The sequence below is a fragment of the Diplotaxodon limnothrissa genome, linkage group LG20 (genome assembly GCF_057381915.1).
Source record: "Diplotaxodon limnothrissa isolate DT_005_m linkage group LG20, D_limnothrissa_male_GT1.1, whole genome shotgun sequence".
Taxonomy (NCBI): domain Eukaryota; kingdom Metazoa; phylum Chordata; class Actinopteri; order Cichliformes; family Cichlidae; genus Diplotaxodon; species Diplotaxodon limnothrissa.
The window spans coordinates 30561234-30585991 of NC_140615.1; the positions used below are offsets into that span (position 1 = coordinate 30561234).

At 45.0% G+C, this 24758-nt stretch overlaps 1 protein-coding gene across 1 annotated transcript in view; it reads left to right on the forward strand.

The window, feature by feature from the left end:
* Positions 1 to 24527, forward strand: part of LOC146611177 (uncharacterized) — a 42615-nt gene extending 18088 nt beyond the window's left edge. Inside the window, exons 3-8 of the mRNA XM_085345014.1 lie at positions 6627 to 6761; positions 17575 to 17749; positions 20523 to 20621; positions 20836 to 20927; positions 21243 to 21383; positions 24270 to 24527. Of these exons, the coding sequence (XP_085201140.1) occupies positions 6627 to 6761; positions 17575 to 17749; positions 20523 to 20621; positions 20836 to 20927; positions 21243 to 21383; positions 24270 to 24527 (900 nt within the window). The remainder of the gene's footprint in view (positions 1 to 6626; positions 6762 to 17574; positions 17750 to 20522; positions 20622 to 20835; positions 20928 to 21242; positions 21384 to 24269) is intronic.
* Positions 24528 to 24758: the final 231 nt, after the last annotated feature.

A 24758-nucleotide genomic window follows, 5' to 3' on the forward strand; every position in this document is an offset into this window, starting at 1 on the left:
CAAATCACAGTATTAATGCATCCAAAATTGTAGTGGATTAATGTAATTTGGGGGTTACTAAAGCCAGACTGAAAAACAGGAAGTTAGTCTAGAGCTATACAAGCATATTAATAAATACGGGAAGCCAGACAGAAAAGAGGAACTTGTACCATATTAGGAGCTGTTGAAACTGTGTGACGTGTAAAGTACCAAAATAACACCTATATGAGACACATTTTATGATTCTAATGTTAGGGATTCTGCAATTGGCGTTGGGCTGTGCAAGGCTCTCTCTTCTGGAAGATGATTGAATTAAATATAAAATGTTTTGACCACTCTGAGTTGGGTTTTCTCTGTTCTGTTATGGGGATCAAAGAATCAGGTTTTAATAATACCCATTTTGTAAGCACTTCCAGGAGTGCAGTTCATCTCAACATCACATATAGCGATATATAGAGTATGTATATATTAAAAAAAAAAAAATTCCCCACTCGCCCCTGCGGGCAGTCAATCCTTCAAGCTCGGGTCCTCTACCAGAGGCCTGGGAGCTTGAGGGTCCTGCGCAGTATCTTAGCTGTTCCTAGGACTGCGCTCTTCTGGACAGAGATCTCCGATGTTTTTCCCAGGATCTGCTGGAGCCACTCGCCTAGCTTGGAAGTCACCGCACCTAGTGCTGTCATTCGGAACCACTACATCGATCACTACGGCTGTCTTCTTCTGTTTGTCTACCACCACTATGTCCGGTTGGTTAGCCACCACCATTTTGTCCGTCTGTATCTGGAAGTCCCACAGGATCTTAGCTCAGTCATTCTCCATCACCCTTGGGGGCATCTCCCATTTTGACCTCGGGATTTCCAGGTTATACTCGGCACAGATGTTCCTGTACACTATGCCGGCCACTTGGTTATGGCGTTCCATGTATGCCTTGCCTGCTAGCATCTTGCGCCCTGCTGTTATGTGCTGGATTGTCTATGGAGCATCTTTACACAGCCTGCACCTGGGGTCTTGCCTGGTGTGATAGACCCCAGCCTCAATGGATCTTGTGCTTAGTGCTTGTTCCTGTGCTGCCATGATTAGTGCTTCCGTGCTGTCTTTCAGTCCAGCTTTGTCCAGCCACTGGTAGGATTTCTGGATATCAGCCACCTCCTCTATCTGCCGGTGGTACATACTGTGTACCGTGCATGGAGTGAAACCCCCCATGCATGGTAAGGAGCTTTCTTATCTTGATGTCAGTGGCTTCTATCTCCTCCTTTGGTCAGCCTATTACCCCAGCAGGGTATCCGATCACGGGCAGGGTGTAGGTGTTGATAGCCCGGATCTTGTTCTTACCGTTCAGCTGACTCCTCAGGACTTGCCTGACCCTCTGCAGGTACTCGGTGGTTACAGCTTTCCTAGTGGCCTCTTCATGGTTCCCATTCGCCTGCGGGATCCCCAGGTACTTGTAACTGTCCTCTATGTCTGCAATGTTGCCTTCTGGTAGTTTGATCCCCTCTGTTCTGGCTACCTTCCCTCTCTTTGTTATCATCCGACTACACTTCTCCAGCCCGAACGACATTCCGATGTCATTGCTGTATAACCTGGTGGTGTGGATCAGTGAATCGATGTCTTGTTCACTCTTGGCATACAGCTTGATGTCATCCATGTACAGGAGGTGGCTGACAACTGCTCCATTCCGTAGTCGGTATCCGTAGCCAGTCTTGTCAATGATCTCACTGAGGGGGTTCAGGCCTATGCAGAACAGCAGTGGGGAAAGAGCATCTCCTTGGTAGATCCCGCACTTGATGGTGACTTGTGCTATGGGCTTGAGGTTGGCCTCCAGTGTTGTCCGCCACATCCCCATTGAGTTCCTGATGAAGGCTCTCAGGGTCCTGTTGATCTTATATACAGTGGGGCAAAAAAGTATTTAGTCAGCCACCGATTGTGCAAGTTCCCCCTCCTAAAATGATGACAGAGGTCAGTAATTTGCACCAGAGGTACACTTCAACTGTGAGAGACAGAATGTGAAAAAAAAATCCATGAATCCACATGGTAGGATTTGTAAAGAATTTATTCGTAAATCAGGGTGGAAAATAAGTATTTGGTCAATAACAAAAATACAACTCAATACTTTGTAACATAACCTTTGTTGGCAATAACAGAGGTCAAACGTTTACTATAGGTCTTTACCAGGTTTGCCCACACAGTAGCTGGTATTTTGGCCCATTCCTCCATGCAGATCTTCTCGAGAGCAGTGATGTTTTGGGGCTGTCGCCAAGCAACACGGACTTTCAACTGCCGCCACAGATTTTCTATGGGGTTGAGGTCTGGAGACTGGCTAGGCCACTCCAGGACTTTCAAATGCTTCTTACGGAGCCACTCCTTTGTTGCCCGGGCGGTGTGTTTTGGATCATTGTCATGTTGGAAGACCCAGCCTCGTTTCATCTTCAAAGTTCTCACTGATGGAAGGAGGTTTTGGCTCAAAATCTCACGATACATGGCCCCATTCATTCTGTCCTTAACACGGATCAGTCGTCCTGTCCCCTTGGCAGAAAAACAGCCCCATAGCATGATGTTTCCACCCCCATGCTTCACAGTAGGTATGGTGTTCTTGGGATGCAACTCAGTATTCTTCTTCCTCCAAACACGACGAGTTGAGTTTATACCAAAAAGTTCTACTTTGGTTTCATCTGACCACATGACATTCTCCCAATCCTCTGCTGTATCATCCATGTGCTCTCTGGCAAACTTCAGACAGGCCTGGACATGCACTGGCTTCAGCAGCGGAACACGTCTGGCACTGCGGGATTTGATTCCCTGCCGTTGTAGTGTGTTACTGATGGTGACCTTTGTTACTTTGGTCCCAGCTCTCTGCAGGTCATTCACCAGGTCCCCCCGTGTGGTTCTGGGATCTTTGCTCACCGTTCTCATGATCATTTTGACCCCACGGGATGAGATCTTGCGTGGAGCCCCAGATCGAGGGAGATTATCAGTGGTCTTGTATGTCTTCCATTTTCTGATGATTGCTCCCACAGTTGATTTTTTCACACCAAGCTGCTTGCCTATTGTAGATTCACTCTTCCCAGTCTGGTGCAGGTCTACAATACTTTTCCTGGTGTCCTTCGAAAGCTCTTTGGTCTTGACCATGGCGGAGTTTGGAGTCTGACTGTTTGAGGCTGTGGACAGGTGTCTTTTATACAGATGATGAGTTCAAACAGGTGCCATTCATACAGGTAACGAGTGGGGGACAGAAAAGCTTCTTACAGAAGACGTTACAGGTCTGTGAGAGCCAGAGATTTTCCTTGTTTGAGGTGACCAAATACTTATTTTCCACCCTGATTTACGAATAAATTCTTTACAAATCCTACCATGTGGATTCATGGATTTTTTTTTTCACATTCTGTCTCTCACAGTTGAAGTGTACCTCTGGTGCAAATTACTGACCTCTGTCGTCATTTTAAGTGGGGGAACTTGCACAATCGGTGGCTGACTAAATACTTTTTTGCCCCACTGTAGTTCTAGGCATTCCAGGATCCAGCTGTGGGGCATTGAGTCATAGGCCTTCTTGTAATCAATCCAGGCAGTGCACAGGTTGGTCAGTCTGGTCCTGCAGTCTCGGCTGACTGCTTGGTCTGCCAGTAGCTGGTGTTTTGCGCCTCTGGTATTCTTGCCCATCCCTTTCTGTGCCCCGCTCATGTATTGACCCATGTGCCTGTTCATCTTAGCCGATATGATGCCTGACAGGAGCTTCCACGTGGTGCTGAGGCAGGTTATTGGTCGGTAGTTGGAGGGGACTGGTCCCTTCTGGGGGTCCTTGAGGATCAGGACTGTCCGGCCTTCGGTTAGCCATTCCGGGTGTCTCTCGTCAACTAGCAGCTGGTTCATTTGTGCTGCCAGGCGCTCGTGGAGTGCAGTCAGCTTCTTCAGCCAGTGGGCGTGAACCATGTCAGGGCCTGGTGCTGTCCAACTTTTCATACTGGAGACCCTTTCTTGGATATCTGCCACTGTGATGGTTACTGGACCCTGTTCGGGAAGGTCGCTATGGTCTGCCCTCAGATCCACTAGCCACTGAGCATTGCCGTTATGGGTTGCGTCCTTCTCCCATATGCTCTTCCAGTATTGTTCCGTCTCCAGCCTTGGTGGTGCTGTTCTCATATTGTTCCCCTGCCACTGAGAGTACACCTTGGCTGGTTCCGTGGAGAACAGCTGGTTTATTCTCCTGTCTTCTATCTCTCTGGTGTACCTCCTCAAATGGCTGGCCAAGGCTGTGAGTCGTTGCTTGGCAGTTTCCAAGGCCTCAGGAATGGATGGACAGCTTCCTGTACTTCTTAGGCACCTTCCTCATCGCGCCTTTCTGCAACTCCGATAGTTGGCTAACCTCCCTCAGTGCTACCTGGATCTTAGCCTCTAGCCTCATACCAATCAGTGCTGTCGCTCTCTATACACAGTTCGCGCGATTTCTAAAGTGAAAGCAAAAAACAAGCGCAAATTCAAACACGATTTCAATATGTCACATATTGACAGTCCTCTCCGATGCCAATGACATAATTACCCAGCTACATTTAGAAAGAATGCAAAAGCATTGACATATATTTTTCCTTCCTACGATAGCCCGACGGGCAGGGCAGAGATAGATTTTGGTAGCCCGACTGGAAAAATCGCTAGCCCCGGGACGTCGGGCTAGCGATTTTGCGAGCCCTGTATCTGATTGAGGAATCACTCATCTTTGGAAAAGAGAGTTTATTACAGAGAAATGGCTCTTTCCAAAATAAAAGCTATACTATACGCTTCTTCTGGGCTATATTCTCAGCAGCATATTAAACATATCAGGTCCCCATAAGGAGAATCATGTGCTAACGGCTGTCTAAATGACTCGGGTAAAGTTTGTATCATGCGTGCTTGTTGTTTTTGTCTGCTTCCACTTGTCTTTGCACTAGGATGATGTCGGAGTAAATGTGCAGTCATAATTATTGTGTTCCCACTAGTGCTGTCAGCGTTAATCTCGTTGAAATGACGTTAACGCCACAACACGGCAAATCTCCGTTAACGAGCTACCGCGGATCGCCCCGTGCGTGGGGCTGGACAGCGTCAACACATTAACGAGCTAACTGCGCTAACGCAGTAGTTCCCACCAATGTAATTGAGCATTGCGTGGCACATCCAACATACTGTTTTACTTTAGTCCATGACACGCTTCCTTCAGTGTCATACGTCACATGAAAACCAAAATAGTTCCAAATGCCAGATCTGAATGAGGGTGGGGGAGGTTCAATTTGCCATGTTGCAAGGAGAGCTTAACTTCTGTCTCGCTAGCTTGCCCTGCGCTCAGTGAATCTGCGTTCGACTACTCCGCCTAGGCTACACTGTCGAGCGCAGAGCCACTGAGCGCTCAACACAGACAGCATCGTCAGAAGGAAAGTTGATAAAATAAATTAAAAATTTAGTATTGTTCGTTACATATGCATACCGAACCGAAAGCACTGTATCGAACGGTTCAATATCGATACGAGTATCGTTGCACCCCTAATTATATATATATATATATATATATATATATATATATATATATATATATATATATATATATATATATATATATATATATATATATATATATATCCAGCTGTGGGGCATTGAGTCATAGGCCTTCTAGTAATCAATCCAGGCAGTGCACAGGTTGGTCAGTCTGGTCTTGCAGTCTCGGCTGTCTACCAGTAGGTGGTGTTTTGCGCCTCTTGTTTTCTTGCCAATTCCTTTCTGTGTCCCGCTCATGTATTGACCCATGTGCCTGTTCATCTTAGCCGATATGATGCCTGACAGGAGCTTCCATGTAGTACTGAGGCAGGTTATTGGTCGGTAGTTGGATGGGACCGGTCCCTTCTTGGGGTATATATATATATATATATATATATATATATATATATATATATATATATATATATATATGTAGTGTAACCCCACAGGTTTTGGACATCTTTCATCCGAAAACATCTGTAAGCAATTTAAAAAATTTAATACAAGAATGTTTCCTAATATCCAAGTAAACTTTTTCTTTTTCGGGTAGTGACTGCCTAAAGTCTTGAACCTATGTACATCCTCCGTTACTGCCTTTCATGTCTTGAGTTGCTTAGCCAGGCCTTTACAACAGCCATTCTCCTGCTGCTTGTTTGTGTGTCTCCCTCTTTTTGGTTTCATCTTTAATAACTGAAAAGCATGCTCTCATGAGTTGACAACAATGCAATCAACAGTTTCTTTGCCTTGAGAAACTTTAAAATTGCTTTTGGTTGTTATTCATAGTCACTCAGTTCAGTTTATAAGCATCTGGGTGAATCTGAGCAGAAAGTGTAGTCCTGTATACTACAGAATTCATCCTGCTGCTTCTCAGCAGTTGCATCAACAGTAAACAGTAGTGGCACATTCCTTTAGCAGCCATACATCCCCATGGCACAACACTGCGGTCACCATGTCTGACACATAACGCCATACGCTCTGGATCACAAGATGTTCCTTTTTTTCTCTGTAGTTTTATCTTCCCATAATTCTGGTACAAGTTCAACTTCGTTTTCTCCGTCTGAAGATTTTATTTCTCTTTTAGATGTTTTCTATTATATTTCCACTACAAACAGTAATTCTATATAGTAATGGAACTACTTTTCTACCTTTGGTTCCAGGTGACCATTTTTTTCTCAGACATTGTGGGCTTCACCTCTATATCTGCGTCCTGTACTCCATTGCAAGTAGTGAAGATGCTCAACAACCTCTACATGTGTTTTGATACGCGCATTGACTCCTATGATGTCTACAAGGTAACCCAAGTTTTACTTCCACTTTCATCACTTTTTTGACTTCAATTGAAATAATTCTTTATTTAGTTACTTGTTCTGTGGGCATGTCTCTGGGCTTTAAGGTTATACATTGTTGAAATCTGGGGTGTCTGCACTTATGCAGATGTATTGAATCTGCTAGTTAGTAGTTGTAGCCTTTCAGTATACCTCTGTAAAGCCTAATTTTGGTTGTAGCTCAGGCTTAAACAGATTTCAGTAACAATATGCACTGTCAATCAGTAACACCCTAGCACAGCGGTCCGCAACCTTTTTTGTGCCATGGACCGGTTTATGCCCGACAATATTTTCATGGACCGGCCTTTAAGGTGTCGCGGATGAATACAACAAAATAAAACTAGTACCGGTACCGAAAAAAAGAAGATTTATTCATAACACACTTGAAAAGACCCAGGAAAACCAAGTTAACGATAAAAACGATAACAAAATAACGCTGAAAACCGATAAAAACCCTGAAAACCATACATTTCACACCTGAGCCTCAACTCTCGCGGCCGGTACCAAACGACTTACGGACCGGTACCGGTCCAAGGCCCGGGGGTTGGGGACCGCTGCCCTAGCATACATTCTAGTCCTCCCTGATTTAGGTATTTTGTGTGTGCCGTTACACACAAGGAAACCTCAACAGAACCTTTGCAGTACTTGCAGAAGAGACAGAGCAGGGTTCTGGGCTGCTCCTCAGACTACTAATCAGTCTGAAAAGCTGCAGCTGAGTTTCCCTGGTTCTCTATCTGCAGCCATCATTGAAGCCTGAAGTCTCTGCTGCAAAGAATGATATTAAGACAGTATGGATCCTGTTCATTATGCTGTGTTGCTATTGTGGTGAAGGCTCTAAACTACCATGCCAGCTACACTTGGTGATAATCACATCGGTTCGAATGCACTCCCTATGTTTCCCCCAGGCTCAATGCAGACAAAGAATCATGACACAGTTGATGGGTTTACTGCTTCTTAAGGCAGCACAGAGATGTGGTTCACATGCATACACACAATAATATAAGGCACATTAAAGTTTATCAGAAACTGAAAAGTTGTTCACAGCCTGCACGCCTTACTGAACAGTTGCAAAGTTACAATTTACATTTCTCTGGATGCACACACAGGAACACAAACAGCAATCAACTGTGGATCTGATGAAGCCAACCAAGAGACTGCATGGCTGAACCGGTTGTCACTGATCCATCTGCACTAAATACAGTGGGGCAAAAAAGTATTTAGTCAGCCAACGATTGTGCAAGTTCCCCCACCTAAAATGATGACAGAGGTCAGTAATTTGCACCAGAGGTACACTTCAACTGTGAGAGACAGAATGTGAAAAAAAAAATCCATGAATTCACATGGTAGGATTTGTAAAGAATTTATTCGTAAATCAGGGTGGAAAATAAGTATTTGGTCAATAACAAAAATACAACTCAATACTTTGTAACATAACCTTTGTTGGCAATAACAGAGGTCAAACGTTTACTATAGGTCTTTACCAGGTTTGCACACACAGTAGCTGGTATTTTGGCCCATTCCTCCATGCAGATCTTCTCGAGAGCAGTGATGTTTTGGGGCTGTCGCCGAGCAACACGGACTTTCAACTCCCGCCACAGATTTTCTATGGGGTTGAGGTCTGGAGACTGGCTAGGCCACTCCAGGACTTTCAAATGCTTCTTACGGAGCCACTCCTTTGTTGCCCGGGTGGTGTGTTTTGGATCATTGTCATGTTGGAAGACCCAGCCTCGTTCCATCTTCAAAGTTCTCACTGATGGAAGGAGGTTTTGGCTCAAAATCTCACGATACATGGCCCCATTCATTCTGTCCTTAACACGGATCAGTCGTCCTGTCCCCTTGGCAGAAAAACAGCCCCATAGCATGATGTTTCCACCCCCATGCTTCACAGTAGGTATGGTGTTCTTGGGATGCAACTCAGTATTCTTCTTCCTCCAAACACGACGAGTTGAGTTTATACCAAAAAGTTCTACTTTGGTTTCATCTGACCACATGACATTCTCCCAATCCTCTGCTGTATCATCCATGTGCTCTCTGGCAAACTTCAGACAGGCCTGGACATGCACTGGCTTCAGCAGCGGAACACGTCTGGCACTGCGGGATTTGATTCCCTGCCGTTGTAGTGTGTTACTGATGGTGACCTTTGTTACTTTGGTCCCAGCTCTCTGCAGGTCATTCACCAGGTCCCCCCGTGTGGTTCTGGGATCTTTGCTCACTGTTCTCATGATCATTTTGACCCCACGGGATGAGATCTTGCGTGGAGCCCCAGATCGAGGGAGATTATCAGTGGTCTTGTATGTCTTCCATTTTCTGATGATTGCTCCCACATTTGATTTTTTCACACCAAGCTGCTTGCCTATTGTAGATTCACTCTTCCCAGTAGGTCTACAATACTTTTCCTGGTGTCCTTCGAAAGCTCTTTGGTCTTGGCCATGGCGGAGTTTGGAGTCTGACTGTTTGAGGCTGTGGACAGGTGTCTTTTATACAGATGATGAGTTCAAACAGGTGCCATTCATACAGGTAACGAGTGGGGGACAGAAAAGCTTCTTACAGAAGACGTTACAGGTCTGTGAGAGCCAGAGATTTTCCTTGTTTGAGGTGACCAAATACTTATTTTCCACCCTGATTTACGAATAAATTCTTTACAAATCCTACCATGTGAATTCATGGATTTTTTTTTCACATTCTGTCTCTCACAGTTGAAGTGTACCTCTGGTGCAAATTACTGACCTCTGTCATCATTTTAAGTGGGGGAACTTGCACAATCGGTGGCTGACTAAATACTTTTTTGCCTCACTGTACAGTAAAGCCTCAGATCAGCTGAAACACTCAGTTTATTTAAATCCAGGTTGAAGACTCACCTGTTCTCAGCTGCATTTGAATAAAGCACCAAATCCACACTTTAAGCTTAAATTTCAAAACTTACATTTAACTACTGATTTTATCTACTGTTCTGATTTTATCTGTTTTGATTTTATATACTGTTTTGTTTGTTTGTTTGTTTGTTTGTTTGTTTGTTTGTTAATTAGTTAGTTAGTTTATTTGCTTGTTTTAATCAATTTTAAATCATGCTTTTTATTTGTTCTTGTTTCTAATGTCTCTGTAAAGCACTTTGAATCACCTTGTTGTTGAATTGTGCTATACAAATAAACTTGCCTTGCCTTGCCTTGCCTTGCCTTACATAGCTGCCCCTTGTGGACAGGCTGGTAAATGACATCTTCAGAACAGCCACCCCCAGACTTGCTCCAGCAAGTTTGCAGTACTAAATCCATTGTATAAATCTTCATTCGGAACAGCAGTCAGCCGAATGAGGTTACCTCACAGGTCATCCATAGGTATGGTCCATCACTTTAACCTCTGCAGTGCAAATAAGGCTGCCAGGGATCACCTTGCCAATGTTCCCTACAGGCTATGTGAAGCTCTGGGAAGTTGGGATCAGTGATTATCAAAACACTACCCAGTTGAAGCAGGGCTGTATCTGCTCCCAGGAGCCTCCAGAATGAGAAGTGCTAGGTAGGTTGAAGTGGAATCAGCCATTTTATGGTTGACTGGGTGGGCTGTACTTCTTTGACAGGCTGGCAGACAGAACACACAGTGAGGTATGAGGGCGATCACGATACAGGACTGAGGGAGACGCTGACATAAATACACAGAAGGATAATGTCTCGGTAGTGAGAACACACGGGGAACACAACTGACACGAATTAACATGACGCCACAGGTAGACACACTGAACATGGAAACGTGAGACCTTCACAATAAAACATGTCACGGCTGCTACGGCAGATGTGTGGAGTTTATGAGAGAAGGACCCAGAATGCAGGCATAGGCAGTGATGCTAGTGAGCTTTATTTACAATAGGTGAAAACAAACAAAAGCAAGGGTGGCAGGGACAGAACTAAGAAATACTCTGAACTGGGAAACCCAGTAAACAAACCTGAATTATAACATGCGGAGAGAAACATGAGATGATAACCAGAGAAACACAGGACATGATGAGCAGGAACAGGAAACAGATTCCACAGAAAATGCTGGAGCTCATGGACACGTTCACATAGAGTTCAGGTGACCAACCTGGAAGGCAACAGCACAACAGTTCATTGCTAAACAGTTCAGGGCCCAACCACAAGGAGAGTGGCAACGGCACAGGTGACTGAACCGGTCCGGCGGGCGGCCATGGAAAAGGCAGCAGGCGAAGAAAATCCGGAGGCTGACCACGTGGATGGCGGCGGCACAGACGAAGCAAGTCCGGAGGCCGACCATGACGGCGAAGATATCTGGCCAGCAGTCTGGAAAGTGGCTGGCGACAGTGAGGAGCTGAACGAAGTCGAGCAGGACGTGAAGGACGGAGATGGCACAGATGTGGCAGCTGCAGGTGATGGAGCAGTTGGTGGCACTGCAGGTGGTGGAACTGCAGGCGACAGTGTGGAAACTGCAGGTGGTGGAACTGCAGGCAACGGTGGAGGATCTAGTGGCGCTGATGGTGTCTGGATGGGCTCCTCGGACCTTCCAGCAGAGACAGAAAACATCTGAAGCGACCCCTCAGGACCTTCAGCAGGAACAGAACCTGGCTGAAGCGGTTCTTCTGACCCTCCAGCAAAGACAGATGGCTGGAGCGGTTCCTCGGACCCCCCAGCAGGAACAGAAGAAGGCTGGAGCGACCCCCCCTGGATCCTCCAGCAGGAACAGAAGACGGCTGGAGTGACCCCCCCGGACCCTCCAGCAGGAACAGAATACGGCTGGAGTGACCCCCCTTGGGACCTCAGCAGGAACAGAAGACGGCTGAAGCGGTTCATCTGACCCTCCAGCGAAGACAGACAGACAGCTGAAGCAGTTCCTCGGACCCCCCCGCAGGAACAGACGGCTGACGCGGTTCTCCAGAACCCCCAGCAGAAACAGAAGATGGCTGGAGCTACCCCCCGGGACCTTCAGCACGAACAGAAGACGGCTGAAGCGGTTCCTCTGACCCTCCAGTGAAGACAGATGACTGAAGCGGTTCCTTGGACTCCCCAGCAGGAACAGAAGGGGGCTGGAGTGACCCTTCGGACCCTCCAGCAGGAACAGAAGACGGCTGGAGCAACCCCCAGACCATCCAGCAGGAACAGAATACGGCTGGAGCGACCCCCCGGCCCCTCCAGCAGGAACAGAAGATGGCTGAAGCAGTTCCCCTGACCCTCCAGCGAAGACAGACAGCTGAAGCAGTTCTTCGGACCCCCCTGCAGGAACAGATGGCTGGCGTGGTTCTCCAGAACCCCCAGCAGGATCAGAAGACGGCTGGAGCGAACCTCCCGGACCCTCCAGCAGGATGAGGAAACGGCTGAAGCGACCCCTTGGGACCTCAGCAGGAACAGAAGACGGCTGAAGCGGTTCATCTGACCCTCCAGCGAAGACAGACAGACAGCTGAAGCAGTACCTCGGACCCCCCGCAGGAACAGACGGCTGACGCGGTTCTCCAGAACCCCCAGCAGAAACAGAAGATGGCTGGAGCTACCCCCCGGGACCTTCAGCAGGAACAGAAGACGGCTGAAGCGGTTCCTCTGACCCTCCAGTGCAGACAGATGACTGAAGCGGTTCCTTGGACTCCCCAGCAGGAACAGAAGGGGGCTGGAGCGACCCTTCGGACCCTCTAGCAGGAACAGAATACGGCTTGAGCGACCCCCCGGCCCCTCCAGCAGGAACAGAAGATGGCTGAAGCGGTTCCCCTGACCCTCCAGCGAAGACAGACAGCTGAAGCAGTTCTTCGGACCCCCCTGCAGGAACAGATGGCTGGCGTGGTTCTCCAGAACCCCCAGCAGGATCAGAAGATGGCTGGAGCGAACCTCCCGGACCCTCCAGCAGGATGAGGAAACGGCTGAAGCGACCCCTCGGGACCTTCAGCAGGAACAGAAGACGGCTGAAGCGGTTCCTCTAAACCTCCAGCGAAGACAGATGGCTGAAGCAGTTCCTTGGACCCCTCCACAGGAACAGACGGCTGGAGCGACCCCCCAGCCCCTCCAGCAGGAACAGAAGACAGCTGGAGCGAACCCCCCGGACCCTCCAGCAGGATGAGGAAACGGCTGAAGTGACCCCTTGGGACCTCAGCAGGAACAGAAGACGGCTGAAGCGGTTCATCTGACCCTCCAGCGAAGACAGACAGACAGCTGAAGCAGTTCCTCGGACCCCCCCGCAGGAACAGACGGCTGACGCGGTTCTCCAGAACCCCCAGCAGAAACAGAAGATGGCTGGAGCTACCCCCCGGGATCTTCAGCAGGAACAGAAGACGGCTGAAGCGGTTCCTCTGACCCTCCAGTGAAGACAGATGACTGAAGCGGTTCCTTGGACTCCCCAGCAGGAACAGAAGAGGGCTGGAGCAACCCCCGGACCGTCCAGCAGGAACAGAATACGGCTTGAGCGACCCCCCGGCCCCTCCAGCAGGAACAGAAGATGGCTGAAGCGGTTCCCCTGACCCTCCAGCGAAGACAGATGGCTGAAGCAGTTCCTCAGACCCCCCTGCAGGAACAGACGGCTGGAGCGACCCCCTGGACCCTCCAGCAGGAACAGAAGACGGCTGGAGCGACCCCCCGGACCCTCCAGCAGGAACAGAAGACGGCTGGAGCGACCCCTCGGGACTTTCAGCAGGAACAGAAATGGTTCCTCTGACTCTCCAGACAGATGGCTGGAGCGGTTCCTCGGACCCTCAAGCAGGAACAGAAGATGAATGAAGAGGTTCCTCGGACCCTTCAGCAGGAACAGACAGGATTAACAGGTACGGAGCCACAAATCCTCCAGCCTTTCAGTCTGTGGCACTAAGGCTGTGGAACAGTCGACCACCACAACTACTTTTGGTTAACTCTGTGGATTCTTTAAAAAGCAGTTTAAAACTTTTGTTTAAACAGAAGTTCTGTTGATCAACGCCTTTTTCAATTTTACATTTTTATTTATATGCAACCTTTTGTATTGACTGTATTGTTGATTTTGTTACCAAACGTTCTGTTTATTTTAACCTTTGTGTACAGCGCTTTGTGACTGCCTGTCTATGAAAAGTGCTTAATAAATAAACTTTACTTTTATTTTATTTCTCCTATTACCTGTGTGTGCTGCTCGGCTTGGGCCTGCAGCGTCTCCAGTTACTGCTGTGGTGCTGTCTCTTGCTGTTGGTGCATGTTGGCCGGCTCCCTTGCATCTTGTGTGATAGGCACAGTTGGGTGCCAATGTAACACCACGGTCATGGGAAACCCACCATCCAGCTTCAGACTCTCAGTTTCAACTGAACAGGTCGTGTTTATTCTCACAATTACTGTTTTACACGTGTGCTTCACTTGCAGCTTTTCCTCCAGCGTTTTTCCACTGCTGCTGTCCTTACTCTCTGAACATGACCGGTCTCAGCATTTTACTGAGTTAAAATAGTGGCTGGCACACTGTGGCTGTGCACCTAGAACTGCTGCTGAACCCTCTGCTGTACCCCTTCCCTGCAGCTGCACTACACCAAGATACATGAAACTTCTGACATTTTTAAACTTTTTTTCTCCAAGAGTTACAAGACTGTCACATAGAATCAGTTCTTCATCTGCGTTAAATGCTATTGTCTTGCTCTTATCATAGACTGGCTACATACCAGATGATGTGAAAGTGTCGCCATACAACAGGAGAATGCTATAAAGTTCCTCTGCTAAGTTCGCAAATATGGACGGGTCATAGCTCAGTGATTTGATTCTGACCTGATGTTGGTACTTTGTCACATAGTTGTCATTGTGATACTTCACTTGGAATGCAGTACTCCAGTGTGAAGCTAGTCTCAAAGAATATTTTCAGTATTTCACTGTTGGCTACTCTCACCACAAACTTGGACTTTAGGGTACCTTGTTTATATCCTACTAAAGTTTCAAATAAGCTAAATTCAAAGATTGAAATGCAAACGGACGCGTGCTGCAGCACTTTTCTTTTTGTGTTTTTTATGCTTTTTCATTGCTAGTTCCTGCAATGCACTGATCACTTTCAGTAGTCAGGAACTGATAGACACTGACCTCAGCCTGAAGCTAGACTTTATTTGGATTGGACCCACAGTATCCATCAGGATTGCAAGACCACCAGGAGCTCCATCGGTTATTGTCAGGAACAGCAAGAGATGGCAGGAGAGGAATAAAAAGCTGGGATGCAGAGCTGGCTATCGTGTCCAACTGCAAAAGCAGCAACACAAACCCCTGCTTCCATTCATCTTCCTAACTAACGACAGATCCCACACAAACAAAATGGAAGAGCTACAATCAAAGATTTACTACAACCATTTTGTCCGGGCGTGTTATCTACTGATTATAACTGAATCTTGGCTCCATCTACAAATATCTGATGTTTCACCGCCAGGACTGCAACAAAGACTCTGGTAAGGGATCACCTAAAACTTATCATTAGTAAACAGCAGAGAGACCAGCTTGAGGGCATCCCTATCGTTGCTGGGGATTTTAATAAGCCATGTTTGAAATCAGTAAACTCGAAATTCCACCATCATGTTAAGCGTCCTACCAGGGGCACAGGATACTGGAGCGTGTGTACAGTAACATCAAGTAAACCTGCAAAGCGACACCCCTACCCCACCTGGGACAATCTGACCACCTCTCTCTCCACCGGATTATAAGGCACATTAAACGAAACAAAACAGTCAGATTAGTCAAACTTTACTCAGCTCATTCTTCTTGCTTCCTCCACTTCCATACCATCGATTCCTAATGTCGTTGCAGTATATTAATGACTAACCTCGTATTGTGGATGGATTTTCTCAGTTGTTCTCCTGACTGAAGTTTGGTCCGTTTACAGCATCCTGCCATGCGATTGCATTTGTCTCTAACCATCGGGAACCCTCACGTTAACTTTTATCGAGTGAAAAAAAGTTAGCGTTCATCCTCCAGCTTCACTGTGTATATGCTATGCTAACATTAGGGCTGGGTATCGTCACTGATTTCTAGAATCGATTCAATTCCGATTCACAAGGTCCCAAATCGATTCGATCCACGATTCGATTTAATTCGATTTGATTCGATTTAAATCTGGGAAATTTTGACAGTCAGAAGTATAATTCAGATCAGAACATTTACATATTTTTGTATCTATAAAAAGGAAGCTGACACTCGCAAGACTTTATCCAAGGTGTGAGCATCACAGCAGATGCCTTTGTGTCAAAGTAGCTGAGGATAAAACACAGAAAAACATGAAGGTTTTCCTGGCCTGGGATTTTATAAAAATATTCTGCAGTACATCAAAAACGAAAGAAAACCATTAATTAATGAACATTACCTCTGACGTTACAGCGGTTTTATTAGACACACGGCTAAGCATTTTGCATTTTGAATAATATTAAAAAGTTTAAATTTGTTCAGTATTGAACAGCAGAAATGAGGTTTTCTTTTCGGAAGAATGTAAAAGGGAAAAAAACAGCGGCCGACAGCGCTGTAAACAACAGTAGACTTGTGCGTAACAAGCAAGCGAATAATGAAGAAAGCGAAACTGTTCGAGAGAGGGGGGGGGGGGGAGAGAGGGGGAGGGAGAGAGGGAGAGAGAGAGAGCTGCGCATCGCAATGGAAGCAAAACAGAGTGAATTCATGACGATGTTTATGTGAAGCGTTTGGATCTTCTTTTGCTGCTGGTTCGGTCAATATTGTTTGGAGAGAGATCAAACTAACAGCTTTAGAATCAGCGCATAAAGGGCGTGAACACAAAGCGCCGACCCGGATCAGCGAGCTGTCGGCTTTCAGCCCCGACTGTGAGAAAGGCGACATCTAACTGATTCTGATCCGCGGGTCGTGCTGTGTGTTTAAGTCTATGTGCAGAATCCCTGTACCTGCTCTCATTTACTGTTTGGTGGTTCTTGAAATTTTGTGAGATGTCACCAGAGATTCTGGCATTTCGGACAAAATAAATTTATATTAAAAAATCGATTCAGGATTTTAATGAATCGATTTTACGTTATCCAAGCCAGAATCGATTTTAATCGATGAATCGATTATAAAAACCCACCCCTAGCTAACATAGCTGTGTATATCATTATATACCAGCTAGCCCAACTTCATTAACCCTACAAACATCACTGCTGTTTAGTTTTCTGTCTTCATTTATGTAGTTTTCTGTCTTCATTTCTTCTTCATCTTCTGTTCCTGCTGGAGGGTCCTTCATTTAAGTGATAGCAGAAATTTTCAGAAATCTCTCAGTCAGAACATGGTATATCATGTTTAGGTGGAAACTAGCGAGCTAACTTCCTGCTAACTCTGTTAAGTATAATAAATTCTGTTTTCATGGATGCCTGGATGTTAAACTTAATTGTTACACCTGGTAAAGCAGCATAGCTGATCATTTTGTTAAAGATGAAAGAATTTAGACAGTTTTTTAACTCTCAGTGATGCTGCAGTGTTTGTTTGACTTTGGGACCTGAAGCAGAGTTTGGACCCAGATTACTCTGCAAGGCTCCTGACTACGGTAGCCGTAATGCTGCGACAATCCATCAAGTGGTGCGGCTTCGTAGCTTACCAAAGTCGTACTAAAACATTTTTGCCAGATTTTTGAGCGCCGTGTACCTCATAAAATCAGTTCGAGGTCAGTAAGCACAACCAGAATTCATACATAAGGCGCACTGGATTATAAGGCGCATTGTTGATTTTTGAGAAAATTAAAGGATTTTAAGTGCGCCTTATAGTGCGGAAAATATGGTATTGCAAAATATATAAATCAGACGAGTCGATCCCACACCGATCCCGGCATTTTCCTAGACATGAGTAGGTTGTATATTTTATGTAGTTCTAAAAATCTGTTAATCCAGGTGGAGACTATAGGAGATGCATACATGGTGGTGAGCGGCCTACCTGAAAGGAACGGAGACAGACATGTGGATGAAATTGCCAAGATGGCTCTGGATCTGGTAGCAGCCGTCAGACAGGTCTCCATTCCTCACATGCCCAATGAGAGGCTTCAGCTCAGAGCTGGCATCCACACAGGTCAGAGGAATTTATTAAGATACAGCAGATGTTTTCTGTGTTATAGAAAATTTGAATCTGCGTGGGGATTGATAAAAATGTGAATCACTACAGTGACCTTGGTCAGGTGCTTTGTGGTAAGTACCATCTAGTAAAGGAACCATATCAGATTACGATTCCTGGATATTCAAGGTCAAGGTCAAGTTTATATATATATATAGCACATTTCAAACAGCCGATGCTGCACAAAGTGCTTAACAATATAAAAATGGCATTAAAAAGCAACAATCCTCAACAATTCACAATCCTCAGAGGACGATTCTGTTGAAAATCTTAAACATAGAAATGTTGGCATCCTCACGGAGCTTTAACTGTGTACCATCAGAACAAAGCCACAAAATTTATTGGAGATGATAGACATCAGGTAAACTCAATAACACTTAGTAGCTCTTAGATGCAAAGCCTATATCCAGGTGTTTGAGTGCTTTTTAGTTTGCATACAGTATACACTTACTCTTCAAACAATTTCAAGTTGTCCACATTGTTTGTGGATTTACATAGTCTTTATAGCTCCTTAAGCATTATTCAGCATTAATTCAATCTTGTACTTTCCACATATGTGAGTATATAAAAGTCTGAGGAACATCTGATTTACATTTGCCAAATCTCCTCTTGAAGGTTGTCTCCTTGTGCAGTACTTACTCAAAAGTACTTTCTCCTTATGCACCACAGCTGCATGTTCTCCTTTGGACATGTTAGCAGATTCTCATGTTCTTGCAACTTGTGACAATGGATGAGTGTGCTGCATCTGTGCTGCCAAGATTTTTGCAAGGCAGTCACTCACAGCGTAAACCAACAGGGTTTCAATTCTTCAGTTGAAGAAACAGTTTGCTATTGGTTCTGTTTTGACACAGAAACTGATCTTTGGGCTCTGTTTAAGTTTGTTGTTCATGTATACATTCTTGAACAGGACTTATAAGGAGCCTATATGGAGTGCTGGGAGCAGTCCAGGTGTGCACAAAGAGACAACCATGAAGGGAAGATTGTAAAAATTTGAAAAAGGTACTTTTTTTTTAACTTCCATGGATAAAGCAACAGATGATTTTGACTAGAATTTGTATTTCAGTTTCTTTGCAACACAAGAGGCTACTGACAAACCCAAAACACCAAGTCTAACATGGAGTATGGCAGTTCAGACAGTCTTCACTGCTTGGCACACACACAGCTGTGTGAGCCGCAGCTCTCGTGCTTGCTTTCAGCCACTTGAATGTTGCTCTGACCGCTTCTTCAAATTCAAATTCAAATTTTATTTGTCACACACACACAACCATACACAGTATGACATGGGGGTGAAATGCTTGTAGCTGTACAATGCCCGACCATTAAATGACAGAAGAAAAGTTTTACAATATTTACAATTTACAGTTTACTACAAAAATTTACAAATTAACTTAGGAATTTACAGTAAAGAATGTGCAAATAGCAGAAGAGATTATAAAGATAAGGATTATAAATTATAGGAATTATAGGATAATAGGAAATGTGTGGTGGTGCGTGTGGTGACGTGTGTGAGAGTCCAGTCTTATAGTGACGTGTTTGGGAGAGTCCAGTCCTACACCTGGTTCAGGCCCCGAATAGCCTGGGGGAAGAAGCTCCTCCTCATTCTCTCTGTTTTGGCCTTAAGGGAGCGGAAGCTCCCTTCTTGTGCATGGCCCTTGGTTCCAGCGTCCTACTGTGTAAAATAGGGAAGGCACAATTAGGTGATGGCTGGCAGCTATGAACCTAACATGCACCTAGCCTATATACACATAAAAACCTGCGTCATGGGATAAGCAATGACACCTCATTCACTTTGTTTTAGTCTGCGCACGAGCATATAGAGCCGTCTTTGTGCAGCTCTCTTATTACACTCATCTCCAGCATTACAGCCAGTTCCTTCTGAACTACTTGTCTTTTATGTACAGATAATCTGTAGGACCATGAACACAGTGTTATACCTGGGTGAGTTTCAAAGTGGTGAGTGTGGTGTGAATGGGCAAGTGAGAGAATGCATCTGGAAAACGCTGTTGTCTGAACCAGCGTGAGATGGTTATCACAACGGTCTTTCACCAGGTTCCCCAGAGATACAGTTTCTGTCTCTCTCCATGCTTTAAGGGGGTGGGGGTGCTATGTGTGTTTTGCTCCACCCCTGTCCGAATGCACCACTTTATAGTCAACATCCCTCACTCACTGCATGACCACAAAAGGTCCCTGCCACTTGGCAAATAACTTTCATTTGGATAAGGAGAGTAATACAAGTACTTTATCATCCAGTGTAAATTCTCAGATTTTAGCCCATCCACAGAACACACACCATCCGCCTAGAAGATCCACCCGGCAGAAGTGTCGTGGCGTTTGCATGAGTTCCCGTGAGTTGGGCAATGCACGTAGCCATAGGTTGGTTAGTGTGCGCCGTCGCTCAGGCATATCTCTCATGCTTTCTTTTAGCCACTTTAATGTCACTCTGACTGCTGCTTGCAGCTTTTCTCCTGTCTCCACACGCCCCTCACTCCCAGTGTCCTATTGTGTAAAATAGGAAAGGCACAATTAGGTGATGGCTGGCACCCTGGCACCACCCCTCCCAGCTTAGCCACAAACCACACCCCACCACCACACATTTTACAAAAATTACAGTTGATATGTCGTTGCTTTTTTCCCCAATCTTCTTCCATTGATGAATATTCTGAATGTTTAGTGCTAAAGGTTTTTTTTTAGAAGATTGTAAAGTGTTGCTTCTTTTTCTCCTGCGATGCAGGTCCATGTGTGGCAGGAATAGTGGGCTACAAGATGCCAAGATACTGTCTATTTGGAGATACCGTCAACACAGCCTCTAGAATGGAATCAACCAGCCTGCGTATGTGCAGCTAGTCCCAGTATACACTAGCACACACAATATAGCACAATATAGTGGACATGAAATGAAACTAAATAGACTGTATGTGTTGTATTGGAATTTGGTACCAAAAACAGCTTTCTTGGATCTTTCTTGCACAAATATACAAATACAAATCTAGAAAAGCTTAAATCTTTACATGATGTCTGTTGATTTTAATTTTTCTTTATGCCAGCTCAGAAAATCCACATCAGTTCAGAAGCATACCTGGCTCTGATCAAAGACAATGCTTATGAGCTGCAGCTTCGTGGAGAGATTGAGATTAAGGTAAAATAATTTCCAGCTATGCCATAATATGTTATCATTAATATTATTTTATTTATTTTAAGAACGTTCCCAAATTTAAATTAAAAGACAAAAAAGTGAAATTTGGTGGAAATTTTATGTTTGTTAAAGAGTCTTTAGTCCAAGTTTTTATAAAACATTTTCTTACTTCATGTTCAACACAAGTCTACTTTAAGAGATTTCTTAAAATTTCCACATATACACAAACAATATGCAGTGCTTAGTTTTCATTTTGGTTTTTTTGGTGAACAGTACCTTGTCATTGCTCCTTTTTCACGCGTGGTCTTCTCCTGCCAGGGTAAGGGCAAAATGTATACATACTGGCTGATTGGCCACAAGAACTACAGCGTGCAGAATGACAGTCTGGTTTGCCACTGGAATCCCAACATGGCCAGAAAGAAGAAAATGTTAGCAGGGAGCCAGGTATCTGTGAGCAATGTGAGTTAAAGTGCTTTAATATTCTGAATATGTTCCATTAGAGAAGCATCCGTGCATGTCCTCCAGCTTTTGTCCTACATAGTTTAACACTGAGCCTTAAATGTTTGTTCTGCTGTGAATAGCACTGTAGTCATTCATTTGTTGTATAAAAACAGGTTCATACTAATATTTCCCCATTATTTCTGTATTACATCTTCCCTGACCAACTGTAGGTGTCTATAAATTTACATTTTCATCAATGTATTACAATTTTGTTTTGATATTTTTATGTTTGTGTTCTGTATGTATATGTTTTACTGCAATTGTGTCACGTGGGTATTACACCAATTAACCCACAGTGTAACCACCAAGCTAATGAAAACTGGTTCTCAAAAGCATGTTACAATCTCGTTCCAGATGTTAGCATTATTTTTTCATTGACTTATGCTAAATATACCATTAATATACAGTGCTTTTCTACTCTGAGCACTCAACGTGCTTTACACAACTTGCCTCATTCACCCATTCACACCCATTTGCTTAAGCACTTTTTCTAAGCTCTTTCCTATTCCAATGCAACACATCTTCCAGTGTGTGTCAGTGTTCTCCATCCATCCAACCATCCATCTTCTTCTTATCCAATTCAGGTTCACAGTTAGGCTGGAGCCTATCCCAGCTATTATAGATCAAGAAGAGGGGTACACCCACCTCTGATGAAGTTTCACAAGTGTCAGCTTTGCTTTTATACATAGATATAAAAATATGGATATGTACTCATAAAAAATCATAATTATAATATTTCTGAGTAAAAAACTGAATTGAATCAAATCAAATCAGAGTCGCATCAGCAGAAGAAGGGGGTGGAAACAGAAGGGGATGCGGATCCGGTTCAGCAGCTGCAGTAACTATAGCCAAGCTTGAGACATGCTCCGGAACCTCCTCTTCGGGGCTGAAATTGCCCGGCTCCCAACCTCCAGCTGCAGGAGCTCCCTTAGAGACCCTGGCCGTGCTGCTAGGTGATCGTTGGCCAGGGTCACCGCCAGATCCAAGGGCTGGTGGCAGCAGACCCACTCTGCCATTCCCGCTGGGAGCCCCTCCATGAATTGTTCCAGGACCACCATATTCACTAACTGGGCCTCCTCTTTCGTGGGAGGTACCTTTGTCTGGCTCTCGGACTGGTTCTACGTGTTTTTTATGGGTGGCCACTGGCTGCTCCCAGTGCATAATCGCAAGCTCCACCACCATTTGTGCTAGTGCCTCCACCAGTTGTGCAGGTCACATATCCGTCATCACGCAGATTCGCTTTGGGCACAACTGGAGCACTAAGGACCTCACACACAGCCAGAGGGTCACGGTGAAGTACGGCTTCTTTTATTACTGTTTTGCACACAAACACTTTGGCACATGCAGGCCGGCAGCTCCCAACTCATCTCTGGTGCTACTTCCTGCTCACTGCTTACCTCCTCTCTTCAGGTCCTGGCACCTGCTGAAATAGGAGAGGTAGATCATGGCTCAAGAGTTGGGAGTTCGCCTTGTAATTGGAAGGTTGCCGGTTCGAGCCCCGGCTTGGACAGTCTCAGTCGTTGTGTCCTTGGGCAAGACGCTTCACCTGTTGCCTACTGGTGGTGGTCAGTGTTCGGCAGCCTCGCCTCTGTCAGTGTGCCCCAGGGCGGCTGTGGCTACAATGTAGCTTGCCATCACCAGTGTGTGGATGACTGGATGTATAAAGTGCTTTGGGGTCCTTAGGGACTAGTAAAGCGCTATACAAATACAGGCCATTTACACAATTACTGCCCGGTGTGATGACGGCCTTCCCTGGGCCTGCCTCTTTAGCCCATGTTTAACATCAGAATAGAATCTTAATCTAAAGACCTCATACTGTTGCATCACACCAATAGAACAGAACCCTTTCTACTTTTCAGATTAGGCTTCAGACTTTCCTTGTTGATATAGCCAGGGCTGAATCCTCTCTTAGCTCAATACACTGACTGTTTCTTTTTTGCTCACCCTTTTTCACTCATTGTGCCCCACTCTTCATCTCCCCCATTCTTAATTGTTATTCATCTCTGGCTCTCCATATTAACCAACTCGGCTCCCTCCCCTCACACTCTGAGCCTGGTTCTGCTGGACGTTGCTTCCTGTTAAAAGGGAGTTTTTCCTTCCCACTGTCACCAAAGCGCTTGCTCATAGGGGATCATATGATTCTTGGCATTTTCTCTGTTTTCTCTGTGTTATTGTAGAGTCTTGACCTTATAATATGAAGCGCCTTGAGGCAACTGTTGTTGTAATTTGGCACTGCATCAATACATTTTAATTGAATTGTATTGAATAGCTAAAAAGCTTCAAAAAACGCATTGAACTGAATACATTTATGAGAGCAAAAACATTTAACATAATTTTATTTACTGACACTTATATAACACAGATAGTGTAGCTCTATCATCTAATAGCAAGTACATGATTCACCTCATAGTCAGTATTGCTGCCAGTAGCAGTCTGGTGCAATGAATTAATATATCCCCACAGCACCATAATCACAAACATACTTTTAATGTTATTTTTTGTTGTCTACATTGCATTTTGTACGCATTATAAATTGATCAGAAAATTTCCCAACCTTGTTATTCACAATTCGTTGGTTTTAATGTGGAAAAAGAGTGTTACAGGCAGATTACAGAAAACAGTGCTAATGTTTAGTATATACTGGGACTAATGGGAACATAAAATATGAGAGTGGGACAGTTATATGATTGGTCATATGGTATTCTTGTAACCCTCTTCCGGTGTTATGTTAATAAAAACAACTAAACTAAAACCGACTATGATGAATAACAATCATATGGAATTGTGTAAAAAGCTATGTATCTTTTCTAATATGAATGTACCTTCCATGTGTACTTATGCCAGTCATCAGTGACAGTGCAGAGTCTGACCGAGAAGGCTACCACTCCAGTGTCTCTTCTCATGAACCAAACTTCGCCACAGCCACCGAAAGACAAACCTGGCAAGAGAATGGCAGCTCAGATGGAGACCTACAGCAGCAGCTGCAGTACCCTTGGCTCCATGATTGGAGGACTGCAGGGAGGAGATAAGAGTCCTCAACCCAGCCAGCATAGCAGTGGACTCAAACCTGATCTGGTTCCTGTCTCCAACCAGCATGTGTAGCCAATAACTGCCAGCATAAATTAACCTAAGAGAATCTGAGAAATTAGTTTGTTGCAGGTAGCGCTTTAACAGCTGAAAGACATAGTTAGTTGTCACCTGACATAAAAAAAATTTCAACTCATACTAATTTCCTTCCTGAACTTTTGAGTTGGAAAGTCTCACTCATACCAAGTATTACAAAGAAAGTTCGACATTCTGTCATCAGACACACGCCAACAGTGTCAATCAGGC